The sequence below is a fragment of the Scyliorhinus torazame genome, chromosome 8 (assembly GCF_047496885.1).
Source record: "Scyliorhinus torazame isolate Kashiwa2021f chromosome 8, sScyTor2.1, whole genome shotgun sequence".
Lineage (NCBI taxonomy): Eukaryota > Metazoa > Chordata > Chondrichthyes > Carcharhiniformes > Scyliorhinidae > Scyliorhinus > Scyliorhinus torazame.
In genome coordinates this window covers 208676-235116 of record NC_092714.1, presented here as the reverse complement: position 1 = coordinate 235116, position 26441 = coordinate 208676, and the positions used below count along the sequence as shown (strand labels likewise).

Sequence of the window (26441 nt, the reverse complement as noted above, 5' to 3'; positions counted from 1 at the left end):
CTCCCACCCCCCTCTGGGTGAAAGCCTTTCCTCACATCCCCTCTAAACCTCCTGCCCCTCACCTTAAATCTCTGCCCCCTGCTCCTTGACCCCTCCACCAAGGGGGAAACGTTTCTTCCTGTCCACTCTATCTATGCCCCTCATAATTTTATACATCTCCATCACGCCCCCCTCTCGGTCTCCTCTGCTCCCGAGTCTATCCAATCTCTCTTCATAACTAAAACTCTGCAGCCCAGGCAACATCCTGGTAAATCTCCTCTGCACGGGGCAGCACGATGGCGCAGTGGCTAGCACTGATGCCTCACGGCGCCGAGGTCCCAGGTTCGATCCCGGCTCTGGGTCACTGTCCGTGTGGAGTTTGCAAATTCTCCCCGTGTCTGCGTGGGTCTCACGCTGGGTAGGTAGATTGGCCACACTAAATTGTCCCTTAATTGGAAAAAAATAATTGAGTACTCTAAATTTATTTTCTTTTAAATCTCCTCTGCACCTTTCCCATGCTAACACATCCCTCCAATGATATGGATTCTAGAACTGCACACCTTCAGGAACTGTCCCCCAGTCACTCACTGACCCAGTGGCGTGTGATACGCCTCCGGAACCGCTTGCTGCTTTGGACGAGAAGCTGTGTTTGAAGATGGGATTTGATTACACGTGGAAGCAGTCCACCCAGACACAGAGGAAGGTGGGAAGAGAGCGGTTTTTACAATGTGATACTTACCGACCCATACAAAATTCCTTTGCTGGTTATTGCGAGAAAGAGGCGAGTGACCACAGCTCGAATGGCAACAATCCCAATCTTCACTGAAAACAGCTGCATCACACCTGCCAGAGACACAGAGCAGTGAGTGGCGCTGGCAACAGAAAACTAACATGCAGTCAAATGAGGGAGCTGGACTGACACAGGCTGCAGGAGAGCGGGGTTACGGAGTGACAGTGTGGGGGAGCTGGGGGGAGAGGGGTTACTGAGTGACAGTGTGACGGAGCTGGATTAACATCAGTAGAGATACAGTCAGTGACACAGGGTGCTGGGGGAGAGGGGTTACTGAGTGACAGTGTGAGGGAGCTGGATTAACATCAGTAGAGATACAGCCAGTAACACAGGGTGCTGGGGGAGAGAGGGGTTACGGAGTGACAGTGTGAGGGAGCTGGATTAACATCAGTAGAGATACGGCCAGTAACACAGGGTGCTGGGGGAGAGGGGTTACTGAGTAACAGTGTGAGGGAGCTGGATTAACATCAGTAGAGATACAGTCAGTAACACAGGGTGCTGGGGGAGAGGGGTTACTGAGTAACAGTGTGAGGGAGCTGGATTAACATCAGTAGGGATACAGTCAGTAACACAGGGTGCTGGGGGAGAGGGGTTACTGAGTGACAGTGTGAGGGAGCTGGATTAACATCAGTAGAGATACAGTCAGTAACACAGGGTGCTGGGGGAGAGAGGGGTTACGGAGTGACAGTGTGAGGGAGCTGGATTAACATCAGTAGAGATACAGCCAGTAACACAGGGTGCTGGGCGAGAGGGGTTACTGAGTGACAGTGTGAGGGAGCTGGATTAACATCAATAGAGATACAGTCAGTAACGCAGGGTGCTGGGGGAGAGGGGTTACTGAGTAACAGTGTGAGGGAGCTGGATTAACATCAGTAGAGATACAGTCAGTAACACAGGGTGCTGGGGGAGAGGGGTTACTGAGTGAGTGAGAGGGAGCTGGATTAACATCAGTAGAGATACAGTCAGTAACACAGGGTGCTGGGGGAGAGGGGTTACTGAGTGACAGTGTGAGGGAGCTGGATTAACATCAGTAGAGATACAGTCAGTAACACAGGGTGCTGGGGGAGAGAGGGGTTACGGAGTGACAGTGTGAGGGAGCTGGATTAACATCAGTAGAGATAGTCAGTAACACAGGGTGCTGGGGGAGAGGGGTTCCTGAGTGACAGTGTGAGGGAGCTGGATTAACATCAATAGAGATACAGTCAGTGACACAGGGTGCTGGGGGAGAGGGGTTACTGAGTGACAGTGTGAGGGAGCTGGATTAACATCAGTAGAGATACAGTCAGTAACACGGTGCTGGGGAAGAGGGGTTACTGAGTGACAGTGTGAGGGAGCTGGATTAACATCAGTAGAGATACAGTCAGTAACACGGAGACCTGGGGGAGAGGGGTTACTGAGTGACAGTGTGAGGGAGCTGGATTAACATCAGTAGAGATACAGTCAGTGACACAGGGTGCTGGGGGAGAGGGGTTACTGAGTGACAGTGTGAGGGAGCTGGATTAACATCAGTAGAGATACAGTCAGTAACACAGGGTGCTGGGGGAGAGGGGTTACTGAGTGACCGTGTAAGGGAGCTGAATTAACATCAGTAGAGATACAGTCAGTAACACAGGGTGCTGGGGAGAGGGGTTACTGAGTGACAGTGTGAGGGAGCTGGATTAACATCAGTAGAGATACAGTCAGTAACACAGGGTGCTGGGGGAGAGGGGTTACTGAGTGACAGTGTGAGGGAGCTGGATTAACATCAGTAGAGATACAGTCTGTAACACAGGGTGCTGGGGGAGAGGGGTTACTGAGTGACAGTGTGAGGGAGCTGGATTAACATCAGTAGAGATACAGTCAGTAACACGGAGACCTGGGGGAGAGGGGTTACTGAGTGACAGTGTGAGGGAGCTGGATTAACATCAGTAGAGATACAGCCAGTGACACAGGGTGCTGGGGGAGAGGGATTACTGAGTGACAGTGTGAGGGAGCTGGATTGACATCAGTAGAGATACAGTCAGTAACACAGGGTGCTGGGGGAGAGGGGTTACTGAGTGACAGTGTGAGGGAGCTGGATTAACACCAGTAGAGATACAGTCAGTAACACAGGGTGCTGGGGGAGAGGGGTTACTGAGTGACAGTGTGAGGGAGCTGGATTAACATCAGTAGAGACACAGTCAGTAACACAGGGTGCTGGGGGAGAGGGGTTACTGAGTGACAGTGTGAGGGAGCTGGATTAACATCAGTAGAGATACAGTCTGTAACACAGGGTGCTGGGGGAGAGGGGTTACTGAGTGACAGTGTGAGGGAGCTGGATTAACATCAGTAGAGATACAGTCAGTAACACAGGGTGCTGGGGGAGAGGGGTTACTGAGTGACAGTGTGAGGGAGCTGGATTAACATCAGTAGAGATACAGTCAGTAACACGGTGCTGGGGAAGAGGGGTTACTGAGTGACAGTGTGAGGGAGCTGGATTAACATCAGTAGAGATACAGTCAGTAACACGGAGACCTGGGGGAGAGGGGTTACTGAGTGACAGTGTGAGGGAGCTGGATTAACATCAGTAGAGATACAGCCAGTGACACAGGGTGCTGGGGGAGAGGGATTACTGAGTGACAGTGTGAGGGAGCTGGATTGACATCAGTAGAGATACAGTCAGTAACACAGGGTGCTGGGGGAGAGGGGTTACTGAGTGACAGTGTGAGGGAGCTGGATTAACATCAGTAGAGATACAGTCAGTAACACGGTGCTGGGGAAGAGGGGTTACTGAGTGACAGTGTGAGGGAGCTGGATTAACATCAGTAGAGATACAGTCAGTAACACGGAGACCTGGGGGAGAGGGGTTACTGAGTGACAGTGTGAGGGAGCTGGATTAACATCAGTAGAGATACAGTCAGTAACACAGGGTGCTGGGGGAGAGGGGTTACTGAGTGACAGTGTGGGGGAGCTGGATTAACATCAGTAGAGATACAGTCAGTAACACAGGGTGCTGGGGGAGAGGGATTACTGAGTGACAGTGTGAGGGAGCTGGATTAACATCAGTAGAGATACAGTCAGGAACACAGGGTGCTGGGGGAGAGGGGTTACTGAGTGACAGTGTGAGGGAGCTGGATTAACATCAGTAGGGATACAGTCAGTAACACAGGGTGCTGGGGGAGAGGGGTTACTGAGTGAGTGAGAGGGAGCTGGATTAACATCAGTAGAGATAGTCAGTAACACGGTGCTGGGGGAGAGGGGTTACTGAGTGACAGTGTGAGGGTGCTGGATTAACATCAGTAGAGATACAGTCAGTAACACGGTGCTGGGGGAGAGGGGTTACTGAGTGACAGTGTGATACAGTCAGTAACACGGAGCACTACAGATACTCTGGAGCGAATTACAAACTGAAAGTTAACATGGGAAGTGTAGTTGAAAGGTGGGATGTGTCATACCCAGGATTGAATTGCAGGCTGGAATCTATTTCAGTGATTAGTTAACGTGTATATTGAATCATGTAATTCTTTTCAATATTCTAAAAACCTCAATCAAATTACAATTTAACTTCCCATTTCATTAGAATGGTATTATGATGGTTATTGTCATACCCGCACGAGGCCTACAGGGTGGGAATGCGTGTCTTCTCCATGCTCCTGTGGAGTACAAGCTTCCCCGGTCGGGGCGGCGTATCTCAATTAACTAGAGCATATAAGGTCAGCCAGCAAGGAACCAAGCAGGAACCCGGAACGGATCAACCGGGTAGTGTACATATCGTTCATGTGAATAAAACTTTGTTTCTTATTTTACTCGATGTGGACCCCGTGTCATTAGTAAACTGGCGACGAGGAGTAAACTAGCTGATTATAGATGCTGCGGCCTACTCAACTGAGACACCTCCCCGATTTCTGGACCAAGTTTGGATTTCATTGATTGGCCATGCCTCTGTTTGGGGGTGAGATACATTTGACCCAGGTGTTGGAGACTGGAACCAATAAGCTGAATTAATGCGTTATTTCTTCCAGGACAGTATCACGGAGAACGAGGGCCAAGCGGTCACGGTCCGCACACGTTCAGTGTGATCCGAAGTCTCACCCGGACGTTCGACCAGATAGTGACACTTGTGGGGCAACACTTTAACCCAACCCCGTCGATAATCATTTAAAGATATTGATTTAATACAGCGGAGTGATCCACTGGTGATTCAAACACCGAGTTGGTATCGTGACTACAGAATATTTCGTTTTCATTTATGGGATGTGGGTGTCGCTGGTTAGACCAGCATTTATTGTCCATCCCTAGTTGCCCTTCAGAAGGTGGGGGTGAGCTGCCTTCATGAACCGCTGCAGTCCTTGAGGTGTAGGTACACCCACTGTGCTGTTAGGGAGGGCGTTCCAGGATGTTGCCCCAGCGACAGTGAAGGAACGGCGATATATTTCCAAGTCAGGGTGGTGAGTGACTCGGAGGGGAACCTCCAGGTGGTGGGGTTCCCAGGGATCTGCGGCTCTTGTCCTTCTACATGGTAGCGACTGTGGGTTTGGAAGGTGCTGCCGAAGGAGCCTTGGCGAGTTACTGCAGTGCATCTTGTAGATGGTACACACGGCTGTCACTGTGCGTCGGTGGTGGAGGGTCTGAATGTTTGTGGAAGGAGGAGCAATCAAGAGGGGCTGCTTTGTCCTGGATGATGTCGAGCTGAGTGTTGTTGGAGCTGCGCTCATCCAGGCAAGTGGAGAGTTTCCATCACACTCCTGACTTGTGCCTTAGATGGTGGACAGGCTTTGGGGAGTCAGGAGGTGAGTTACCCGCTATAGGATTCCTAACCTTTGACCTGTCCTGGTAGCCACAGTATTAATGTGGCTTTTCCAGTTCAGTTTCTGATCAATGGTAACCCCCAGGATGGTGATTGTGGGGGATTCAGCGATGGTAATGCCATTGAATGTCAAGGAACGATGGTTAGATCCTCCCTTGTAGGAGATGGTCATTGCCGGGCACTTGTGTGGCGCGGATGTAAGTTGCCCCTTGTCAGCCCCGAGCCTGGATATTGTCCAGGTCTTGCTGCATTTGGACAGGGACTGCGTCAGTATCTGGGGAGTCGCGAATGGCGCTGAACATTGTGCAGTCGTCTGCAAACATCCCCACTACTGACCTTACGATGGAAGGAAGGTCGTTGATTCGCCGTGTCCACATGCCCTATACCATCCGGCATTGAATGGTTTGGCAGAGGTCGTGCAGACATTTAAACAGGGGCTCAAGAAACAGACGTCAGGCTTGATGAAAACAAGATTTGTATTCTCGTACAGGACCGCACCACACGCAGTAACTGGGATAGACCCCGCTCAGATGTTAATGGGTTGTAGGCTCCATACCACGACTGAGTTTGGATTGGATTGGATTTGTGAAAAGTATTTTTCTGCGAGCAGCTCAACAGATCATTAAATACATGAGAAGAAAAGGGAATAAAAGAAAATACATAATAGGGCAACACAACATATACAATGTAACTACATAGACACCGGCATCGGATGAAGCATACAGGGTGTAGTGTTAATGAAATCAGTCCATAAGAGGGTCATTTAGGAGTCTGGTAACAGCGGGGGAAAACAGGCTGTTTTGAGTCTGTTTGTGCGTGTTCTCAGACTTCTGTATCTCCTGCCCGATGGAAGAAGTTGGAAGAGTGAGTAAGCCGGGTGGGAGGGATCTTTGATTATGCTGCCCGCTTTCCCCAGTCAGCGGGAGGTGTAGATGGAGTCAATGGATGGGAGGGAGGTTTGTGTGATGGACTGGGCGGTGTTCACGACTCTCTGAAGTTTCTTGCGGTCCTGGGCCGAGCAGTTGCCATACCAGGCTGTGATGCAGCCCGATAGGATGCTTTCTATGGTGCATCTGTAAAAGTTGGTAAGAGTCAACAAACAAAGAACAAAGAACAAAGAAATGTACAGCACAGGAACAGGCCCTTCGGCCCTCCAAGCCCGTGCCGACCATACTGCCCGACTAAACTACAATCTTCTACACTTCCTGGGGCCGTATCCTTCTATTCCCATCCTATTCATATATTTGTCAAGATGCCCCTTAAATGTCACTATCGTCCCTGCTTCCACCACCTCCTCCGGTAGCGAGTTCCAGGCACCCACTACCCTCTGCGTAAAAAACTTGCCTCGTACATCTACTCTAAACCTTGCCCCTCGCATCTTAAACCTATGCCCCCTAGTCAATGTGGACATGCCGAATTTCCTTAGTTTCCTGAGGAAGTATAGGCGCTGTTGTGCTTTCTTGGTGGTAGCGTCAACGTGGGTGGACCAGGACAGATTTTTGGAGATGTGCACCCCTAGGAATTTGAAACTGCTAACCATCTCCACCTCGGCCCCATTGATGCTGACAGGGGTGTGTACAGTACTTTGCTTCCTGAAGTCAATTACCAGCTCTTTAGTCTTGCTAACATTGAGGGAGAGATTGTTGTTGCTACACCACTCCACTAGGTTCTCTATCTCCCTCCTGTATTCGGACTCATCGTTATTCGACATCCGGCCCACTATGGTCGTATCGTCAGCAAACCTGTAGATGGAGTTGGAACCAAGTTTTGCCAAGTTTTGATTGTACAGGGCATCAGTGTGACGGTGCACCGTACCCAAGATTTGCAACGGCTGTGCCCAGTTCGATGAGGATCTCTTCGACATTTCACACCTGACAACACGGTGTTCAAAGGACCGCCGTAACCCAACGTCGACATCTTCACCGCGTCGCACCTGACAACACGGTGTTCATTCGTAACTTCAACGACGGTGCTCTCTGGGATTGTCGTCCATCAAACAGGGCCAGCCTCTTACCAAGTTTCAGTCTGGGGGCAGCTAATCCGACGGTACCCGGATCACATTCACTCACGGAGGTTGCTCTCTCGTGAAGCGCCCCGAAAGAAGCCTGGCCTGGATCCTCCGGCTCCATTACCGAACCAGCCTGTAGCGACACCCCCAGTCTCTCTTGTCACTGAGATGCCCAACTTTGTATCTTGCAACTCCGAGATGGGGACACAGATATCTGAGGTCTCGGACGGAGACTCCATAGTTCAGCCGCCTTCTGATGGTCGTCCGCCATGACTTTCGCGTTGCAGACGGCATTCACTGGTGCGGTGCACCCTGACCATCCGGCACATCATCTCCATGAAGCCTTGCCAGAAGAGACTCTGCTGTCCTCCACCGTCTCCTCCTTCTCCACCTCATCGCTCATTGAGGGGGTCTTTGGACTTTGTGGGGGGAGGAATGTAATGTCTTGCACGGGGCCTATGGGGTGGGAACGCTTGTCACCCCTGTGCCCCTTCTGGAGTACATGCTCCCCGTTAGGGGACGGGTTTGTCAATCACTCAGTGTTTAGAAGGTCAGCCAGTGAGTCACTGGCCAAGCAGGAAGCTGGTAGGCTTCCATCGGGAAGAGTATACATCGTTTGTAAATAAAACTTTGTTTTTATTTTGCTCAATGTGACTCCCCGTGTCCTTATTAAAGTTATGTAGTAATCCAAAATCCAAGATATAACCTTGAAATCCAAGCATTGTTCGTTTAAATCCAGTTAATTAAGTTGAATAAATCTGTAACATAAAGCCAGTGCTAGTCATGGTGACCAAGAATCTACTGGGTTATTGTAAAACCCCATCTGGTTCACTCATGTCCTTTAGGGAAGGAAATCTGCCGTCCTTACCCGGTCTGGCCTACCTGTGACTCCAGACCCACTGATGGCTTTTTGCTACAGTCTGAAATGGCCTAACAAGCAGTCAGTTGTTGAGAGTATACCTCAATGCAACTTTTTCAAGGACAATTAGGGATGGGCAATAAATGCTGGTGTAGAAACAGAGAACTAAGGAGCAAGAGGAGGCACCTCTGTCCTTCTCGTCTGCCCCGCCATTCATAGGATCATTGCTAATCTGTTCGTGGTCTCAAATCTCACTTTCCTGTCTACCCCCATAACCCTGACATCCTTGTCTATCAAAATTCTATCTCCACTGCTCTCCAGGGAAGAAAATTCCACAGACTAAGGACCATTTGGGAGGAGAGATTTCTGCTCCCCTCTGCCTTTAAAGGAGAGATCTCTTCAGCGGAATTCTCCATCGGCGGGATCCTCCTCCGCTCCGCCGGCAGCGCAGTTACGCCCGCGGGTTTCCCGACGGTGTGGGGTGGCCACAATGGGAAATCCCATTGGCCGGCTGGCGGAGGTTCCCGCTGTCGGCGATGCAGCGCCCCGCAGGAAAACGCAGCTGGCGGACTGGAGAATCCCGACCCTTATCTTTAAACTGTGTCCCCTGGTTCTAGATTCCCCAATGAATCATCCTCTCAGTCTCCACCCTGTCGAGTCCCCTCAGCATCTCACATGTTTCAATAAGATCACGGGTCATTCGTCTAAACGCCAATCGATTCAGGCCCAGCCTACTCAACCTTTCCTCATAGGTGTAATGATATTCAAACACACACATCATGATAGACACACCAACAGACAAATCAGAACACACAACACCACAACCAATGACAGAAAGATATAAAAGCACAGACACGACCCCTGGTGGTCAGTAAGAGCTGCAGAGGAGAACCAGGACACATCTATTGCCAAACACACTCAGGGAGACAGCACGTGCAGAGTATCCAGAACGAACTGTATTATAAGAGTTATAATAAAATAGAGTTGTACCACATACAACTGTGTTGGCTCATCTGTGCACCAGAGCACCCAACACCACATGGTACAGGAGTGGATCGATACCTGCCGGCATACCTCAGTGACAGAGACAACCAGCAGTGCCCAGGCATGATGTACGAGCTCCCGGTTCCGCAGGCGCTCCAGTGCCACGGCGACCTCCGCGAAAACTGGCGGCGATTCCGGCAAATGTTCGAGTTGTTCCTGGCGGCAGCTGAACTCAAGGACCTGGATGATAAGGAAAAAATTGAATTTCTCCTCACCGTCGCCGGTGCAAGGGCAAGAGCAATGTTCAGAAGGTTCAGGTTCTTCAGGAGGCAGCAAAGGTACGATTACCAGGCAGTCCTGGGCAAATTCGCCAAGTACTGTGAAGAAAACGCAATCCAATGGGCACATAAAGGTAAGAAAAGCTGCAGTACTCACCTCGTGGCTGGGATCCCGGAGCCCGAAATCCCGGGCCTGAGAAAAGGCTGGGTCGAGGTCGGCGGCCATCTTGCTAAAGGTATAACGCTAGCACAGTTGCGCGAGCAGTGCGCAGAACCGGAAGTTTCGTTTGCGCATGCGCAATATGGTGCGCATGCGCAGTCAAGAAAACGGCCATCGGTAAAGGAACAGCGATCTGAGCATGCGCAGTCGCTTCCTACGTGCTACATACCGAGCGTCAGGATGTCAGAGGCCCCAGACTGCACCAATTTAAAAGGGAAACGTCCCAAATCAAAAAAACAAAAATCTGTTAAAGCTGTAAAACAACCTTCCTTCACCTGGAATGACAGCACAGTGCCGCAAATTGACCCAGGAGATGAATTTAACCTCCGAAGAACCCTCCGACAAGCAGTTACCTACGCACAAGCCGATGATTCCGACCTTGAATACTTCGATGACGATTTTTACAGTGTTTCCGGACCTCGCAAGCCCAATGATAGCTCCGTGGTCCTATATGACTATGACTCGGACGAACCTTTCGTGTTGCACATTGGCGGCCCCCACATTGAATCCGACGCAGATGCGGATTCATTTTTCGGATTTGAGGATCTTCAATCCAGCAGATATGACGTTCCAACTTATCAGTACCGGATGATGCTGCAGCCTGACATTAACAGACAGGGAGCGGTGCAAGCACACGGAGAGTGCCCTGCTGCCACACAGAGCGTGGTCCACGTCCCGCTCAACGTTCCCGACTCTATGAAAGAAGACATGCAAGACTCCAGAGTGCAGTCCTTGCATGAACCAGAAGTGACTCCAGTGTCACAAGCTTCCACAGCAAGCTCATGGACAGACTCCACAATTGCAGAAATGCAAGACTCCAGAGCGCAGTCCTTGCACGGACAAGAAGTGACTCCAGTGTCACAAGCCTCCACAGAGAGCTCGTGGACAGCCTCCACGATAGAAGCAACGCAAGACTCCAGAGCGCAGTCCTTGCACGAACAAGAAGTGACTCCAGTGTCACAAGCCTCCACAGAGAGCTCGTGGACGGACTCCACGATGGAAGGAACGCAAGACTCCAGAGCGCAGTCCTTGCAGGAACAAGACCATGAGGGTCTAGCAACCTCTCCTGACCAACCAGCGGCAGACGATGCAAGTCTGCCATGCTCCCGTGAACAGCAAGAAGGCTATAACAGCCTACCATGCTCCACTACACAGCAGCATGACCATGACGGTCTCTCATGCTACAATAAAGGGCACAGCGCTGAAGACTGTTCAAGCCCAACTGAAGACAAGCCAAAGGAATCGCCTCGTCCAAGCCCGAAGAAAAAAGGTTTATGCGCTGACCTTCAGGATCATTGTAGCCGAACAGAGATTAATAATGCTGCACGGCCACAGAAGGATGCTGAGGATTTGCTAACGAAATTAATTGAATGTTTAACTTGCAAGGAGCAGACTGAGAATTGCCAGTGTTTTAGTACGGATCGAAAAAATGGACAAGACATTGATCCTCAGGTAATGGAAATAACACAACCTGAATCATATCTACAGCAGGGACAAATGTCTCCCTTCAACACAATGCCGCAAAATCCCAACTTCGGAGACCAGCAGTTAGTCAGTAATGACTCTTCAAACCTGGAGGGGAACATTAATTGCATTGAACCTATACACACTCCACTGATTATTGAGCAGAACATTGGAGCAAGAATCCTGAGGACACCGACATCGAGTAGCCAGATAACGAATTTAAAACCCACAGCAGTGTCAAGTGAACCAAGTGTGCTTTCCACGAATGGTGAAGATGCAGATAAGGTCGACCCGATTATCCATTGTACCACACTAACCCCAGTGATTAAGCAGTTATGTATGGGGAGTATAATGTGGGCAATTGAGAACAGTAAAAGAGAGACTGTGACCATGCCAGTCCCAGCAAAATCAGACCCAGAGACCATGAAGGCATGTACATTAAACAAAGTTACATATGAGGTACCTGAGAAGAAAAGTGAAACGGAATGTTCTTTGGAAAATGGTACAATGTTGATAGAAACAGTGGATCCTATATTCGAGACCATACATATGGGAGAATTTGGGGGTAATAAACAAGGTTCTGCAATGTCTGGGGGAAGATTTAAAGTTCCAAAGAAGAAAAGCCCAAATGAAGGACAATGGCAAGACAATGACAGTCCACCGACATGGTGTGCACCACCAGATGAAAACTCTGACAATTTACCCAACCCTAGTGAACAGCAAGCTGCTAATGACGATCTATCCACGGGATGTGAGACGAGTGACGACAGCATCCCACTTCCCATGCAAAAGGTGCAAGGTGACAGACCTCGCCTAGTGCGTACCGAGGCACTCGACGATCACGGTGGGACCACTGACGACTGCGGTGGCGGCGCACTGCTTCCACCCTCGATGGCTCGAGCCTCTCCACTGGTTGGTGCATTCCTGCATGTTCCGACTCCAGAAGTGCAGCTTCAGGGAATCTCGGCTGCCTCCAGTGAACCTGTTCGGACTCCGGACGGGGGGCATCGACGGAAGGCAGACCGGACTCCAGATGGGGAGCAGCCAAGCGCCGACTCTGATTTGCGCACACCAGACCTTGCTCCGGACGGGCGGTGTCGCGGCCTCGGTGATGGCACGCTCAGGGTGACGGCAGATGCCACGGCGACAGGGAATGGATCGCGTGGCAGTCCCACTGGGTCGACAGTGGCAACCAGCACCGGCGGTCCAAGATGGACACACCAACTCGCGCCATCGCCAGACGTTGATGCGAGCAACAATTCTCTCTCCAAGGCGACATGCTTCGACGTTTCTCTGCGGAGTCGCCCTTCCGGCACAGCAGGTGGCCGGAACCAGCGTACACGGTCTTGGCCAACTTCCACATCTGGCACAGTCATCGCCTTGCATGATATTAGTGATGGTGCTACTTCGATGGCAACGACCCATCGGCTACAAGATGCCGTCCACCACAAACATAAAAAGAAAACAGACTCCACCTTGTTCCTGGCATGCAGGGCGGATGGATTGGTGCGTAGGCGCAATCAGCGGGCTTTGTGCCGCCTTCCACGCTCGCAACTGCACCGTACGCACACGCCGGATCCTCCACTGGTTCCCAAGGATGACTTTGTGGAGATGCCACGGATCATGCCCCTTCCATCGCCACCAGAACCAAACCACAGCCAGGCCACCACTAACAAAGATGTTGAATGTGATATTTGCACGAATGAAAAAAACCAAGCACTGCACGAAGTACAACAAATGGTAAAGTAGAGACTTCGGCAACAGCATCACCTCCAACAGTCCAAGGTGAACCAGTGTGACCCCAAATCTCCACAGCTGAACCGGCTTGAGGACCAGCCCATTCTTGAGGCGGTCACCCATTAGACTGGACTTATAACGCTGTTAATACGTTCAAAAAGTCAAACACTTCTGTATTATAACCTGTTGTTGTTTATTGTTCCAGATATCGTCTGACCGGACCAATGTTCAAGTTTTTTTTTTTTCTCTCGCATCCAAGTTTTGTTATGGTACAACCTTGTTAGTGTGACGCACCCGACATCGCCCCATGTAAATAGTTACGTCATAAACACACGCTGTACACAACACAAACGCACACTCTTAGATGCACTCACGACACAATTATATTTATAACCACGTAGGCACTTGTCTTTGTAAAAAGGGGGGATGTCATGATATTCAAACACACACATCATGATAGACACACCAACAGACAAATCAGAACACACAACACCACAACCAATGACAGAAAGATATAAAAGCACAGACACGACCCCTGGTGGTCAGTAAGAGCTGCAGAGGAGAACCAGGACACATCTATTGCCAAACACACTCAGGGAGACAGCACGTGCAGAGTATCCAGAACGAACTGTATTATAAGAGTTATAATAAAATAGAGTTGTACCACATACAACTGTGTTGGCTCATCTGTGCACCAGAGCACCCAACACCACAATAGGATAACTCCTTCATCAGGGGCTGTTTAGCACAGGGCTAAATCGCTGGCTTCTAAAGCAGACCAAGGCAGGCCAGCAGCACGGTTCAATTCCCGTAACAGCCTCCCCGAACAGGCACCGGAATGTGGCGACCTGGGGCTTTTCACAGTAACTTCACTGAAGCCTACTCGTGACAATAAGCGATTTTCATTTCATTCAGTCAAGTGGACCTTCTCTGAACTGCAATTATATCCTTTCTTAAATAAGGGGACCTGAACTGTACACACTGCTCCAGATCCAGTCTCACTAGGGCCCTGTACAAATCTTTTACATTCCATTCCTCTTGCATTGACGTCCGAATCACTTAACGTACCACAATGCCAACATTTTGAGATTCACATACCAGGACATCCAGATCCCTCTATAACACTGAGATCTGAAATCTCGCTCCATTTAATAATAATAATCTTTATTATTGTCACAAGTAGGCTTACATTAACACTGCAATGAAGTTACTGTGAAAAGCCCCTAGTTGCCACGTTCCGGCGCCTGTTCGGGCACACAGAGGGAGAATTCAGAATGTCCAATTTACCTAACAGCACGTCTTTCGTGACTTGTGGGGGAACCCATGGAGATAACTTGCTGCTTTTCTATTCATCCTGCCAGAGTGGTGCCAGGGTTTAGAGAACCCCAAAGTGTATCATGGAGTTCACCTGACCCACAACTTTTAATAGATTGTGGTTATGGGGAGCACACGGCCCACTCTACAGGTGTGGTACAGCAGAAATGGAAAAGTATTTTTTAAAGCAAAACAATGTTTATTCTATGAACTCAAGTTAACCTTGTAAAAACATACAGTGAACATCTTACCAACCATTAATTCAAATACAACCCTCCAAGAATACAACACTAAGTAATCCTTAATAACGTCCCAAACAACATCCAGAAGACAAAAGAAACACCTTTTAACAGAAGCACATCAGGTTTACATTCACCACTGAGAACATTTATAATTCTGAATTCACCAAATGATCAGGAGACAGTCTTTTCATGGCAGAGAGATCAACAGTACACCTGCTCTGTCTGGCTTCAGCTCCAACACTGAAAACAAAACTAAAACACGCCCTGCAGCAAACAGCCTAAAACGAAAGTAGAAAGCTGACAGACAGCCCAGCTCCACCCACACTCTGACATCACTGATAAACACCCACTTCTTAAAGGTACATTTCTTAAACACCCATTTCTTAAAGGTACTCTCACATGACAGTGGACACGTTCCCACATTATTCTCTATCTCTCAATTTTTTTGCCCACTCATTTAACCTACCTTTATTCCTTTGGAGACACTATCCTCTCTTGATAATTTACTTTCCGACCTATGTTGGGGACATCAGCTAATTGAGCTACATCTTGTCCCTTCATCCAATTCATTGGTGTAGATTTGTGAATAGTTGAGACCCCAGCACTGATCCCTATGGCACACCGCTTATCACATCTTCCAACCTGAAAAGGCCAATTTATCCCTAAACTCTGCTTCCTGTTAGCTAACTAATCCCATATCCATGCTAATATATTACACTCTACACCACACGCTCTTATCTTGTTGCGTAACCTTTGATGTGGAAGCTTAGCAAATGCCTTTTGGAGTTTGAAGAACATATTTGCAGATTGCTGCTGACATTGTTGGTGATGCCAATATTGCACAACCATAGGGAATATAAACCTAGTTTGCATACTCTCTTCCCAAAAACCTCTTTGAGCCTTGATACAGTGCTGCTGCATTTGAGGGCTTCACGTTGGCACAGTGGTTAGCACTGCGGCCTCACAGCTCCAGGGCAGCACGGTGGCACAGTGGTTAGCACTGCTGCCTCACAGCTCCAGGGCAGCACGGTGGCACAGTGGTTAGCACTGCAGCCTCACAGCCCCAAGGACACGGTTCAATTCTGGCCTTGGGTGACTGTGGGAGTTTGTACATCCTCCCCGTGTCTGCGTGGGTTTCCTCCTACAGTCCAAAGATGTGCAGGTTAGGTGTATTGGCCATGATAAATTGCCCTTAGTGTCCAAAGAAGTGTACGTTAGGTAGGGTAGTAGGTTGTGCGATAAGGCAGGGGTCTGGGTAGTGTGCTTGTTCAGTGCGTCAGTGCAGACTCGATGGGCCGAATGTGCTACTGCACTGTAGAGATTCTATGGTTCTTCCATATTCCTTCCAAAGTCAGCATTCGAAGGTGTACTGCCCATAGCTGTACACAGTAATCCACATGTGGTCTAAACAGAGCTTGTACAGCTGGAGCCAAACTCACTCACCTTTATGCCTCTCTTCCATTAGTCTTTTGGTCTGATTTCGTACCTGCACACTAAATTGTAGCAATTATTGAGGAAATTCCAGGATATTGACGGTGGATGTGGAGAGGATGTTCCTCTTGTCAGAGAATCTAGAATTCTGGGGGTCACCCATTTAAGTCAGAGTAGGAATGTCAGGATAGATAGGATGAATGCGTGGCTCGAGAGATGGTGTAAGAGGGAGTGATTAAAATTCCTGGGGCATTGGAACCAGGTTCTGGGGGAGGTGGGACCAGTACAAACTGGTGGTCCTGGGGCAGGACTGGAACTGATGTCCTAGGGAGGATGTTTGCCAGAGCTGTTGGGGAGGGTTTAAACTAATGTGGCAGGGGGATGGGATCCAATGTAGGAAGTCGGAGGGAAGTAAAATGGGGCCAGAAACAAAAAGCAGTAAGGGGGGAAGTGTAAGGCAGAGAAGCCATAGTCAAAAATCAAAAAGGGCGACAGTGCAGGATACAGTGACTGAAGAGGGTGTGAAAAGGGAGGTGGCCAATGTAGGATTGAGGGTGTTGTACCTAAATGCGCGCAGTATATGGAGCAAGGTAAATGAGCTTGTTGCGCACATTGAAATTGGCCGGTACGATGTTGTGGGCATCACCGAGACGTGGCTGCAAGGGGATCAGGGCTGGGATCTAAATATCCACGGGTATGTGTCCTATCGAAAGGACAGGCAGATGGGCAAAGGGGGCGGGGTTGCATTGTTGGGAAGGAATGAAGTTAAATCGATAGCAAGGAGCGATGTAGGATCAGAAGGCACAGAATCTCTGTGGGTAGAATTGAGGAATCGCAAAGGTAAAAAGACCCTGATGGGAGTTATGTACAGGCCCCCTAGCAGTAGTCAGGTGTGGGGCAGAAAATAAATCAGGAGATAGAAAAGGCATGTAAAAAAGGCAATATTACAATAATCATGGGGGACTTCAATATGCAGGTGGACTGGGAAAATCAGGTTGGTAGTGGATCCCAAGAAAAGGAATTTGTGGAATATCTAAGAGATGGTTTTTTGGAGCAGCTTGTGACAGAGCCTACTAGGGAACAGGCAATTCTGGATTTGGTGATGTGTAATGAGGCAGACTTGATTAGGGAACTTAGGGTGAAGGAACCCTTAGGGAGCAGTGACCACAATATGATAGAATTTACCCTGCAGTTTGAGAGGGAGAAGCTGCAATCAGATGTAACGGTATTACAATTAAATAAGGATAACTACAAAGACATGGGGGAGGAGCTGGCCAGAGTTGATTGGAGAAGGAGACTAGCAGGGAAGACAGTGGAACAGCAATGGCAGGGGTTTTTGGGGGTTATTCGGGAGGCACAGCAGAAATTCATCCCAAGGAGGAGGAAACATGCTAAGGGGAGGACAAGGCATCCATGGCTGACGAGGGATGTCAAGGACAGCATAAAGGCTGAGGAAAAAGCATACAAAGTGGCGAGGATTAGTGGGAAACCAGAGGATTGGGAAGCCTTCAAAAGCGAGCAGAGGACAACTAAAAAAGCAATAAAGGGAGAGAAGATGAAGTATGAGTACCAGCTAGCTCGTAATATAAAAGAAGATAGGAAGAGATTTTTTCAATATATACAAGGTAAGAGAGAGTCAAAAATAGACATTGGACCACCGGAAAATGTGGCTGGAGAGGTAATAATAGGAAACAAAGAAATGGCAGAGGAACTGAATAGTTACTTTGCATCAGTCCTCACGGTGGAAGACACCAGTGGGATGCCAGAGCTCCAGGAGAACCAGGGGGCAGAGGTGAGTGCAGTGACCATTACTAAGTGGAAGTTTCTGGGGAAACTGAAAGGTCTGAAGGTGGATAAGTCACCTGGACCGGATGGAATACACCCCAGGGTCCTAAAAGAGATAGCTGAGGAAATTGTGGAGGCATTGGTGCTGATCTTTCAGGAATCTCTGGAGGCAGGAAGGGTCCCAGAGGACTGGAAGGTGGCTAATGTAACACCACTGTTTAAGAAGGGAGGGAGGCAGAAGACGTGAAACTATAGGCCGGTTAGCCTGACTCCGGTCATTGGTAAGATTTTAGAGTCTGTTATTAAAGATGAGATCGCAAAGTACTTGGAAGTGCATAAAATAGGACTGAGTCAGCACGGCTTCGTCAAAGGGAGGTCGTGTCTGAAGAATCTGTTAGAGTTCTTTGAGGAGGTAACAAGGAAGTTAGACAAAGGAGAATCAGTGGACGTGATTTATTTAGATTCCCAGAAGGCCTTTGGCAAGGTGCCGTATAGGAGACTGTTAAATAAGTTAAGAGCTCATGGTGTTCAGGGTAAGATCCTGGCATGGATAGAGGATTGGCTGACTGGCAGAAGGCAGAGAGTGGGGATAAAGGGGTCTTTTTCAGGGTGGCAGCTGGTGACTAGTGGTGTGCCTCAGGGGTCTGTGCTGGGATCACAACTTTTCACAATATACATTAATGATCTGGAAGAAGATACTGAAGGCACTGTTGCTAAGTTTGCAGATGATACAAAGATCTGTAGAGGGACAGGCAGTATTGAGGAAGCAAGGGGGCTGCAGAAGGATTTGGACAGGCTAGGAGAGTGGGCAATGAAGTGGCAAATGAAATACAATGTGGAAAAGTGTGAGGTTATACATTTTGGAAGGAGGAATTTAGGCATAGACTATTTTCTAAATGGGGAAATGCTTCAGAAAGCAGAAGCACAAAGGGACTTGGGAGTCCTTGTTCACGATTCTCTGAAGGTTAATGTGCAGGTTCAGTCGGGAGTTAAGAAGGCAAATACAATGTTAGCATTCATGTCGAGAGGGCCAGAATACAAGACCAGGGATGTACTTCTGAGGCTGTATAAAGCTCTGGTCAGATCCCATTTGGAGTATTGTGAGCAGTTTTGGGCCCCGTATCTAAGGAAGGATGTGCTGGACTTGGAAAGGGTCCAGAGGAGGTTCACAAGAATGATCCCTGGAATGAAGAACTTGTCGTATGAGGAACTGTTGAGGACTCTGGGTCTGTACTTGTTGGAGTTTAGAAGGATGAGGGGGGATCTTATTGAAACTTACAGGATACTGCGAGGCCTGGATAGAGTGGACGTGGAGAGGATGTTTCCACTTGTAGGAAAAACTACAACCAGAGGACACCATCTCAGACTAAAGGGACGATCCTTTAAAACAGAGATGAGGAGGAATTTCTTCAGCCAGAGGGTGGTGAATCTGTGGAACTCTTTACCGCAGAAGGCTGCGGAGGCCAAATCACTGAGTGTCTTTGAGACCGAGATAGATAGGTTCCTGATTAATAAGGGGATCAGGGTTATGGGGAGAAGGCAGGAAAAATATCAGCCATGATTGAATGGCGGAGCAGACTCGATGGGCCGAATGGCCTAATTCTGCTCCTATGTCTTATCGTCTTATGGTCTATGGTCTAAGACATAGATTTCTTTCTTTAAAAATTTTTTTTAGAGTACCCAATTATTATTATTTTTTTCCAATTAAGGGGCAATTTAGTGTGGCCAATCCACCTAACCAGCACGTCTTTGGGTTGTGGGGGTGAAACCCACGCAGACACGGGGAGAATGTGCAAACTCCACACGGACAGTGACCCTGAACCGGGATTCAGTCCCAGTGCTAACCACTGCGCCGCGTGCCGCCCATATTTAAGACATAGGTGACGGGGAAAAATTCTCTGAGGATTGAGAGTCTCTGGATCTCTCTTCCTCAAAAGGCGGTGTGAGCTAGATTGTGGGTGATCAAGGGGGTGAAAGGTTATGGGGCGGGCAGGAATGTGGGGTTGATGTTACAGTCAGATCAGTCGTGATCTTATAGAATGTTGGATAGGATCGAGGAACTGAGTAGCCTTCTCCTGATCTTAACTCAAACATTCTTTCTTTCAGTTTAATATTATCTTTACCTCTTTTATCATCATGATCCTTTCATTTGCTCAGTAGAATGATTGCCTTTTAGGGGTATATGGTGGGTCTGTATTGAGCTAAATCATTTTTTAAATTTCCAGTGTTTATCTGTCATTTTGCACGATAAGACTTTTGACTAATTTGTTTTGTGAAACTGTGTCTGATCCTGTTAAACCTGCCTTGATCCTAATCAGGGTTGTTTGGTGGACAGGGAACAGATTTAAATTCAGTCAACTCGCCCCCAAGAGGCAGGTTGAACATTTAAACTTTGCAAAGAGTCTGGAAGCCACAGGTTTAAACTAGAGACAGAACATTCAGCACAGGTTAGTTTGTTTTTCTGTGGCGGGAGAAAGAGAGTTAAGGTTTCACATCTGTGATCTTTTATCTTATTTCTGACTGTTGGTTATTCTGACATTCCTTCAGAGACGATGCTTCAACATTGTTCAGGTGCCAGCCCCGTTCCGACTGGTGCACACGCTGTGTGGCTTTGAGCTGAATTTGACTGTTAACCCCTCTTATCTTGAAAGGATCATTCTGACTGAATAGCTTCAAGTCATTTTTACTACCTTGTTTGTTCAGGACCTGGGGCGTCATTCTCCGCCCCCCCAGCGGGTCGGAGAATGGCCGTTGGCCGCCGTGAATCCCGCCCCCGCCCCCGCCGAAGTCTCCGAAGGGAGAAAAGTCGGCGGGGCGTTAATGTCGCCGCTGCCGCGGAGAATGGCACGGGTGGGCGCAAGGCAGCCGATTTTCGGCCTGCCGATATTCTCCCTTCCGGATGGGCCGAAGTCCCGTCGACGTGATGACCGTTCACGTCGACGTAAATTAAACCTCCTTTTCATCGGCGTGAACCTGTGCTCCAGGTTCACACCGACCAGCGTGGAGGTGAGTGACGGCCTGGGGGGTTGGCTCTGGGCAGGCGATGGCGTGGCTGCAGTCTGAATGTGTGAGGAGAGGTGTGTCTCGGGTTGTGTGTGTGTGTGTGCGGCGGGGGGGGGTGGTTAGAGTGGGCTGGGCTCCGGGGGAGTGCCGGGAAGGGGTCCGTGCCGGGGAGGGGATGGGGGGGTCCGTGCCGGGGAGGGGGATGGGGGAGTCTGTGCCGGGGAGGGGGATGGGGGGTCCGTGCCGGGGAAGGGGGTGGGGGGGTCCGTGCCGGGGAGGGGGATGGGGGGTCCGTGCCGGGGAGGGGGATGGGGGGGGGGTCCATGCCGGGGAGGAGGTTGGGGTCCGTGCCGGGGAGGGGGATGGGGGGTCCGTGCCGGGGAGGGGGATGGGGGGGGAGGTCCGTGCCGGGGAGGAGGTTGGGGTCCGTGCCGGGGAGGGGGATGGGGGGGGAGGTCCGTGCCGGGGAGATGGTTGGGGTCCGTGCCGGGGAGGGGGATGGTTGGGGTCCGTGCCGGGGAGGAGGTTGGGGTCCGTGCCGGGGAGGGCGATGGGGGGTCCGTGCCGGGGAGGGTGATGGGGGGTCCGTGCCGGGGAGGGGGATGGGGGGGGGGAGGTCCGTGCCGGGGAGGAGGTTGGGGTCCGTGCCGGGGAGGGGGATGGGGGGGGTCCGTGCCGGGGAGGAGGTTGGGGTCCGTGCCGGGGAGGGGGATGGGGGGGGAGGTCCGTGCGGGGGAGATGGTTGGGGTCCGTGCCGGGGAGGAGGTTGGGGTCCGTGCCGGGGAGGGCGATGGGGGGTCCGTGCCGGGGAGGGTGATGGGGGGTCCGTGCCGGGGAGGGGGATGGGGGGTCCGTGCCGGGGAGGAGGTTGGGGTCCGTGCCGGGGAGGGCGATGGGGGATCCGTGCCGGGGAGGAGGTTGGGGTCCGTGCCGGGGAGGGGGATGGGGGGGTGGGGGGGGTCCGTGCCGGGGAGGGGGATGGAGGGTGGGCCTGTGCCGGGGAGGAGGTTGGGGTCCGTGCCGGGGAGGGGGATGGGGGGGGGGGTCCGTGCCGGGGAGGGGGATGGAGGGTGGGCCTGTGCCGGGGAGGGGGATTGGGGGGGGGGGGGGGTCCATGCCGGGGAGGAGGTTGGGGTCCGTGCCGGGGAGGGGGATTGGGGGGGGGGGGGGTCTGTGCCGGGGAGGAGGTTGGAGTCCTCCCCAGATGAGGGGGATGGGGGCAATGGTCAGGGCAGACGGGGTAGACACAGGCGGGTGGCTGTCCACCGTTACCGGCTGGCCCAGCGGGCACGGGACAGACTGATAGACGCCCGCTTCACTGACTAGATGGGCGTGAGAATCGGGTAGTATGGCCACAGACCGCACACCATGGCAACAGCCGACCACCCACACCCCCCACCCATCCACCCACCCAGCACCCTCACCCCCCTCAGCACCCTCACCCCCCTCCCCAACCCCACCCACATGCACACCACCCCCCCCCATTGCCGATCCACCTGCGGCACAACGGGCCGGGCTCACACAGTTGCGGGTGGACGCGTGTCTATTGCAGGCCATGGAGGATGATGACAACCCGCCCTGCGATGAGCTCCTGGCTCTACATCGTTGGACTATGTCTGACCCATGGCCACAGTACCACCATCCACCCGGACCATCCCTGCATGCGGCTGTGACACTGCAGCGCACGGTCCCGTCCTCTGCCCGGGGGATGTTGATGGCGGCCCAGGGGGAAGGGGGCAGACTCACCTGGGGCTGAGGTAAGACCACCCCTCACACACACACTTGCGCTCAACGTACATGACACCCCCGCACGCTTTGGACAGAGCACAAAGGCAGCTTCTGTAGGTGTAACATTGACTTTAATAACCAAAGGAGTTCATGCACGTGCCCTAGCCCCTAAAACTCATCTGTGCCCTGCACCCGTGCCAACTTACTCAGTGTCTAATTGTTTGGCCTTACGGGCCCTTTGACTACGCCTAGGTGGTTCCCCAGACGGTACAGCAGAACTGGAGGTGGACTCCTGTGAGTCCTGCCCTCTGACACTGGATCCCTTTGGCGGCCGTTTCCTGGGGCGTCCTGGCCTAGATGGGCCAGGCTGCGGCCCGGGCGACTGGGATGGCGAGCTGCCAGCCTGTCCTGCCCGTTGCCCACCCGATGCACCTGGGACGGAAGGGGGGGAGTCCGAGGTGTCGCGGTGTACCGGGACCTCCCCTACAGGGGGACCCGGGACGGACCACACCACCTCCTCCTCCCTCGGGGTGCCCGATGGCCCCCAGGCCTCTACATGGGTGGGGGATGCGAGCGGACTGGCCATCCGACGCCCCCCCGGCATCTGGCGCTGCCAGTCCTGGAGGCCCGTGCTGGTATCGACAGGGGTCTGCAGGTTTGCAGCCATGGAGCCCAGGGGGTTGTCGAACCCTGTCTGCGACAGTGCGACGCCAGCTCGCACATGGCCACTGGCGCCGATGCCCTCAGCGATGGCCTGCTGAGACTGGGCCATTGCCTGCAGAGACTGGGCTATGGCCTGCTGAGACTGGGCTATGGCCTGCTGAGACTGGGCCATGGCCTGCTGAGACTGGGCTATGGCCTGCTGAGACTGGGCCATGGCCTGCTGAGACTGGGCTATGGCCTGCTGAGACTGGGCCATGGCCTGCTGAGACTGGGCTATGGCCTGCTGAGACTGGGCTATGGCGTTGAGCGCCTCTGCCATCTGGCGCTGGCACTGGCTCATGGCCTCCTGTGAGAGGGCAGCCATTTCCTGGGCCACAGACGCCGCCTGCACGGAAGGCCCCAGGCCTCGCAAACCGTTCCCCATGTCTGACACCGTCGCACCCATTGCCTCCACCGCGGACGCCACCCGTGCGGTGTCGGCCTGGGTGGCACGTATGACCGGCACCACTCCCAGCTCCTGGACGCGGGTGGACTCCTCCACCTGCGACTGCAGCCGCCGCAAGCCACCCGTCACCCTATTCGCTCGTCTCCGGGTCGGTGGTTGCATCGGATCTATGTATGGGTGTGGAAACTCCAGGAACCCGGGATCCATCTGGGCGGCAGATGTTCGCTTGGGCTGGGCTGCCCTCCGACCGCCCGGCCCCTCTGCTGCTCCTACCTCCACCTGCTGTACCGGGACGGCTGTGTTGTGCGCACCAGTGAGTGTACCAGACGCCTCATCACTAAAGTGCCCAACCGAGGTGAGTGTTTCTGCGATGGTGGAGGGTGTTGGTGACAGCAGTGGCGTTGTGTCGTGCTCTTCGTCCCACTCTGACTCCATGGCACTTTGGGGTGGGGGTTCGTCTCCACCCATCCACTCTGAGTCACTGTCCGGTATTTCGTCTTCCTGGGTAGTGCTGTCCCGGGTAGTGCTGTCCCGGGTAGGGGTGTCCTGGGCAGTGCTGTCCCGGGTAGGGGTGTCCTGGGCAGTGCTGTCCCGGGTAGGGGTGTCCTGGGCAGTGCTGTCCCGGGTAGGGGTGTCCTGGGTAGTGGTGTCCTGGGTAGTGGTGTCCTGGGTAGTGGTGTCCCGGGTAGTGGTGTCCTGGGTAGTGGTGTCCTGGCTCGGATGTGACGGGGGCCTGTGGCTGCCCCCCTCATCGCTGGGTGGTCGCTCCCGCACGTGACGGGGGTGTCGTCTCCCTGTTGCTCCAGGTCTCTCCGTCTCCCGTGGTGTGCGAGGGGCATCCTGCGGGCGTCGCATGCCGGAGGGTCCGGATCTCTCCGTCTCCCGTGGCCTCCGAGGGGCATCCTGCGGGCGTCGCATGCTGGAGGGTGCGGGTCTCTCCGTCTCCCGTGGTCTCCGAGGGGCATCCTGCGGGCGTCGCATGCTGGAGGGTCCGGGTCTCTCCGTCTCCCGTGGTCTCCGAGGGGCATCCTGCGGGCGGTGTGCATCTGCGGGGATGGGTGCCTGGACGTTTGGTCCTGCGATACACAATGAAGCATGCATGGTTAGACATCAGGCAGTGATCAGGTGATACGGGGGAGGGGGATATAGGGGAGGGGGGATATGGGGACGGGCTGTTGGTGGCTCACTTGCTCGTGGGGCCCCGACCTCTGCATCAGCAACCTCCCGATCCTCAGGTCCGCCAGCCAGTTCCAGGGCCCTTTCCTCGTGTTCGGTCAGTGGCCTCTCATCAGCGGGCCCTCCTCCAGTCCTCACATGCTCCCTATTGTTGTGTGCGCGCTTCTCCTGGGGGGGGGGGTGGTGGCAGCGGTAAAAGGCAACAGTGTTAGGCAGGTATATGAATGCACGCCATCGGTTGCGCGTGCATTGCAGAGGTTAAGGTTAGGGCTGGATTCACTTGGGGATATGGGGGAGGGGGGATATGGGGGAGGGGGGAATATGGGGGAGGGGGGAATATGGGGGAGGGGGGAATATGGGGGAGGGGGGAATATGGGGGAGGGGGGAATATGGGGGAGGGGGGAATATGGGGGAGGGGGGAATATGGGGGAGGGGGGATGTGGGGGGAGGGGGGATGTGGGGGGGAGGGGGGATGTGGGGGGGTGTGGGGGGAGGGGGGGGTGTGGGGGGGAGGGGGGGTGTGGGGGGGAGGGGGGGGTGTGGGGGGGAGGGGGGGTGTGGGGGGGAGGGGGGGTGTGGGGGGAGGGGGGGTGTGGGGGGGAGGGGGGGTGTGGGGGGGAGGGGGGGTGTGGGGGGGAGGGGGGGTGTGGGGGGGAGGGGGGGTGAGGCGGGGTGTGGGGGGGAGGGGGGGTGTGGGGGGGAGGGGGGAGGGGGGGTGTGGATATGGGGGAGGGGGAGGGGGGGTGTGGATATGGGGGAGGGGGAGGGGGGGGTGTGGATATGGGGGAGGGGGGGTGTGGATATGGGGGAGGGGGGGTGTGGATATGGGGGAGGGGGGTGTGGATATGGGGGAGGGGGGGTGTGGATATGGGGGAGGGGGGTGTGGATATGGGGGAGGGGGGGTGTGGATATGGGGGAGGGGGGGTGTGGATATGGGGGAGGGGGGGTGTGGATATGGGGGAGGGGGGGTGTGGATATGGGGAGGGGGGGTGTGGATATGGGGGAGGGGGTGTGTGGATATGGGGGAGGGGGGGTGGGGATATGGGGGAGGGGAGGTGGGGATATGGGGGAGGGGGGGTGGGGATATGGGGGAGGGGGGATATGGGGGAGGGGGGATATGGGGGAGGGGGGATATGGGGGAGGGGGGATATGGGGGAGGGGGGATATGGGGAGGGGGGGATATGGGGGAGGCTCACCCTGCCTGCTCTGACGAGGTCGTTCACCTTCTTGTGCCACTGGGTGCCTGTCCGTGGTGTCAGGGCCACAGCGGTGACGTCTCTGCCACCTCCCTCCACAGACGCCGGCTGTGGCGTGGGGCAACTCTGCGGCCGTGCCCGGGATACAGGGCGTCCCTCCTCTGCTCCACCGCGTCCAGGAGCGCCTCCACATCGCGTGACTCGAACCTCGGGGCTGAGCGGCGGGCGGCCATCCAGTCGGGTGTTCCGGTCGGGTGGGGGGGGAGCAGCGCGGCCTTCTGAGCCGTCACGCCGTGCGGCACGTCGCTGCTAGCCCATTTCGGGCCGGAGACTTTCGACCCATTTTTCCAGCGTGACGCAAGCCAGATTTGCGC

At 53.1% G+C, this 26441-nt stretch overlaps 1 protein-coding gene across 1 annotated transcript in view; it reads right to left on the bottom strand.

The window, feature by feature from the left end:
* LOC140427610 (fibroblast growth factor 4A-like) overlaps nucleotides 1-26441 on the bottom strand; it is a 216104-nt gene that overhangs the window by 21510 nt on the left and 168153 nt on the right. The window contains exon 3 of the mRNA XM_072513018.1: nucleotides 719-822. Within this exon, the coding sequence (XP_072369119.1) occupies nucleotides 719-822 (104 nt within the window). The remainder of the gene's footprint in view (nucleotides 1-718; nucleotides 823-26441) is intronic.